The 4,639-nt window shown below is 45.5% G+C and overlaps 1 protein-coding gene across 1 annotated transcript; it reads right to left on the minus strand.

Annotated features, from left to right (window-relative positions):
- Positions 1–3,032: 3,032 nt before the first annotated feature.
- Positions 3,033–4,267, minus strand: LOC136491956 (histone H1-like). The gene is made up of 2 exons (XM_066488145.1): positions 3,965–4,267; positions 3,033–3,763 (listed from the first exon to the last, which is right to left on the minus strand). The coding sequence occupies exons 1-2, from the start codon at positions 4,160–4,162 to the stop codon at positions 3,212–3,214; spliced, it is 750 nt and encodes a 249-aa protein (XP_066344242.1). The 5' UTR covers positions 4,163–4,267; the 3' UTR covers positions 3,033–3,211.
- Positions 4,268–4,639: the final 372 nt, after the last annotated feature.

Genomic DNA, 4,639 nt, shown 5'->3' on the forward strand with positions numbered 1-4,639 from the left:
AAGCACTTGATAAGAGCCTATCTTATAGGTCTTCACCTCGGTATTTGGAAGATTGTTTGCAATGAATTTAAGCCACCGGTTGATCCCAAGAACCCAACACTAGAAGAGATGAGAATCATTCACCTCAATAGTAAGCCACAAGTGTGTTGCTTAGTGCTTTGGATGGTGATGAGTACAATAGAGTGATTGGGGGTTGATGTTGCCAAGCAAATATGGGACACTTTACACCTAGCACATGAAGGGGTTGACAAAGTGAGAAAGGCAAGAATTGATTTGTTGATATCAAAACTCAACCGGTTTGTAATCTTAGATAGAGAGGGGCCACAAGAGATGTTTGATAGGTTGATGACAATGGTAGGCAAGATTAGAGGTTATGGTTGTGATGAGCTAGATGATCACAAAGTTGTCAAGATTATGTTGGAGGCTTATTCACCTAGAAATAAGACCGTAGTGACTCTAATTAGAGACAAAAAGTTTAAGTACTTCACACTAAATGATGTACTTCGGAGGATCTTCGCCCTGTTTATTTGGACTTGTTTGACTGATAAGCCATGACTGAAAGTACTGTTGGCTAATTTGGTGTGTGAGAGAAATACTATTCGTTAGCTGAAAAAGTACAACTTACTTTAAATGAAATCGGCAAAGTTCATGAACAGTGCAAGGGACCTAAGCAGGCAAAGTTGAGTATTTGTTGAGATATGACTAATAACTAATACAAAAAGGACAATTGCATAGTTAACTCATTATTCCACTTTTAAGAAAATAAGCAAAATACTGCAACTCATCTACAATACAGAAACTGTCATTCCTGACTCCAACCCTATCGTTTTTCCTAGATGCAGCAGCACTTGAACTGTGTTATTTTAGGCTTCAAGCTCGCTTCTTATCCAGGGGCTGTTGGATGAACTCGGACTAACAACTAGTAATATTAACTTCTATAAATGAACCAATGAACTAACAACTAGTCTATAACTAGTGGATTAAGAAATAATCTGCCTGTTTGATACTTAGGGATTAAAGATTAGTAACTAGTTGTTACTTGTTACTTTGTTAGTTTTGAGGATCAAACAGGGCCTTAGTGTCTTAGGCCCGTTAGGATTCATTATCTGCTAATAATTAACTGGCTAATAGCTCATATATAATATTAGCTAGCTAACTATTAGCTAAGATAACTATTACCTGTTATTCAGTCTGTTCGCTTGTTGGTTTCAGTTATGGTTTATCAGTTAGCCAATAATGTTTTCCTCTCACAGTAAACCAGCACCAGCCGGACTTATGAGCCAAGAAACCAAACAGCGAACAGACTGATTATCTGATTTGCTTCAACCAGTGAGACAATTACTATCTAGAGGTCCAACTAATAGTTAGCTATTTTATTAATTGCATCTATTTGATCCAAAAGAGGTAACTATTAGCATATAGCTATTATGTATTATCTACATGGATCCGAACAGAGTAGTTGCTCTCTATGCAGCAAAAAAATAAGTAATGTTGAGGATCACCGAGCCGCATGCAGTGAAGCTTTCAAATTTAATAGCTATTATGTATTGTCTGTTGGAGACCTGTTTTATATCAAATTATCCAAATCGAAATATACAGAAGCAAATAAAAAGTCTGTTGGAATTGCTCTTAGATTTGTCTGACAACACACTATGTTAATATTGTATTTTCTAGGTTTATAAATAAAGTTATAACAGAAACTACTCCCTCTTTTTATTTTTAATTGTCGTTCTCATTTCTAATAAGTCAAACTTACTTAACTTAACAAAAAATATATTAAAAATATTAATATTACATAATAACTCTCTTCAACAAAGAATGCAATTATATCCGTCACCTACACGCCTTGCGGCTTGCCTCTTGTTGGTTGCCTCTCGCCGGCAGCCCTGACGCGGTGACGCCGAGCGCTGCGCCGGCAGCTCGCAGCGGCGCAGGCTCTCCACATCCGAGGAAGTCGCCCCACCACCACATCCATTTGCTGCTGCACCGTGGCAACAGTTCAAGCATACAATAATTAACCCATCATCAAAATTTCATCATAATTGGACAATAACTACACCTATAAATTAATTATAGAAAAACATATATCTAAACTGACATCAAAAAATTTGTACTAAAGCATATTGTATTATATATTCACTGTGTAGATATACTCATGTGGAGTAAAAAAATAGTTTTTTTATTTTATGATTTTTTTTTATTTACTATGCTTTTTTAAAAAATTAAACTGAAATAAATAAAAAAGAAAAAGATAAAACCGTCTTTTAAAGCCGAACGATTTTAAAAATTCAGGGAGGCGATTTACTTGGTTTTATAGTTCAGGATAAAAAACATGCTTTTATAAAAGTTAATGGTAATATGAACTTTTTTTTTCTTTATTTTAGTATTTATAAAATTGCCGGACGCTGGCCCATCTCTACTCTTGCGCTTCCAGAGCCCAGGCACGAATGAACGGTGGCAGACCTGGCAGACCATCTTCTCATTCGTCCGTACGTGCCCCCACCTGTCCATCCCCCAAAATTCGAACGGCCAGGGCCAGCGCGATCGCGATCGCTTCAGCTCATCCCACCTGCTTCTCATTTCGGCGGGCGCCTCCACGCCCAAATCGCGCAAACCCGAACCTCTTTTGGTTTTGGAAACTAGCGCCGTTCTGCATCCTTGAAATTCCAATAGCTCAAACCAGAATCTCTTTTGCAAAGTATAGTAGGTGTTATAAGCATCTTTGTAAGCATAATAGCTGTTAAGCATGATTGTAGAAACGATACATCTCTTTTGGTTTTGGAAAGTCCTCCAAAATCAATTAGCTGTAAGCATTATTGTAGAAACAATTAGCAGCAAGCAATGATTCTAGAGATTTCGCCAAGATTACAGCGTCATTTTCGAACAAATCCCCAACCTTTTTCTAAATCCAACAAATCAACCAATCTAACAATTGAACAAAGCCGATTAGAGCTGGCAGTCAAATATCCACACATAATGCGATGTTAGGATCCTTCTACATCCAACAAAATCAACCAATCCAACAATCGACAGAAGCCAGAAATCATGGAAATATTATAGCTTAACTTGATGCTCATCATACAGGCAGAGGAGCATGACTAGTACCGCTGATACTCATGCCGGAGCTACTGGCGAATGTAGGTAGAAAGGAGGGGGGAAATCTATAGGCGGAATGGGGCGCGAGGGTCTCGCCGGAGACCAGGCAGGCAGCCTACTTCTTGGCCTTCCTGGCTGCGCCCTTCCTGGCCGGAGCAGCGGCGGCGGCGGCCTTCTTCGGGGTGGCCGCCTTCTTGGGCGTCGCCACTGCCTTCTCCTTCTTGGCAGCGGGAGCAGCCTTCTTGGCCGCCTTGGCGGGGGAGGCCTTGGTGGAGGTTTTGGCAGCCTTGGGAGGGCGCCCGCGGGGCTTGGCCGACGCGGCGGCGGGAGCGGCCTTGGCCTTGGCCTTGGCCTTGGGCGACGCAGCCTTGGGCTTCGCCGCGGTCTTGGCCTTCGCCTTCGGCGACGCCTTGGGTGCCCTGGTCTTGGCGGCGGGCTTGACGGCCTTGGGCTTGGCGTCAGTGGCAGGGCGGGCGGTCGGCAGCTTGAAGGAGTTCTTCACCTTCGTCAGCTTGCCGGCTGCAGCGAGCTTCTTCAGCTGCACAGTCAGCTGCTTGCGGAAGTTGGTGGGAAGCTTGCCGCCGTGCTTCTCCTCGACGTACTTGCCGATGGCCACCGAGCTCGACCCGGTCCTCTCCTTCAGGGCAGCAATTGCCTCTGAGATCATCTGCAACAAGACCACCAAAAAAATGCATCTCAGACTCGAGATCGAATTCGCGAACATGAACAAAAGCCAGCGATAAAACCAATCCAACAGATTCCTCATCAAAAGTGCACAATCAAAAAACTCAACCGCTGCCGGACTAAACCACGAAGAACAAGGAATCAGCTCGCAAGTCGCAACGGACCAAACCACCGGCGCTCTCACCTCAGCGTAGGGAGGGTGCGCCGCCGGCTTCTTCGCCGCGGATGGCTTCTTCTCCTTGGGCGCCTTCTTCTCCTTTGGTGCCTTCTTCTCCTTTGGTGCCTTCTTCGCCTTGTCCGTCTCCGCCTCCTGGGCCGCCGGGGCCTCCGCCTCCACCTCGGTCACCGGGACCTCAGCGACAACAGCCTCTTCCGTCGACATCGCGACTATTACTGCTACTCTCCCAAGTCCCAACCCACTCCGGAACTGCGCGTGCACTACTGCCTTCGCTCGCTGTGTCGTCGGCGGCGGCGGCTGTCGGTGATGAGACCGGAGGCGAGAACGAGGCCGCTTAAATAGCGGTGGCGAGTGGAACGGCTCAGGGACGTAGCGCCACGCTGTGATTGGTCGATCGTGTTCACACGCGGATCGATCTACCCCGCCGCGGCAGCAGCTTCCCGCGGGCCGTCGGATCCGCCCAGATCCAACGGGTGGGGACGCTCGCGGCGCGGTGGCTCGGATGCTGCCCTCCTGGGTCGACGCCAGCGGACGCGAACCTGTTCAATCTGTGCTTCTCTTTCGAATCCTCGGGCTCACCTCTCGCGACGTGATCCATCGTTCCCATTCAAACTCAGTGTGTTTGTGGGAGACTAAATTGTCTTTCAAATGCGAGTGGTTTCGTCTAATTTGGTATAGAAT

Source organism: Miscanthus floridulus, chromosome 1 (assembly GCF_019320115.1).
Source record: "Miscanthus floridulus cultivar M001 chromosome 1, ASM1932011v1, whole genome shotgun sequence".
Classification (NCBI taxonomy): Eukaryota; Viridiplantae; Streptophyta; class Magnoliopsida; order Poales; family Poaceae; genus Miscanthus; species Miscanthus floridulus.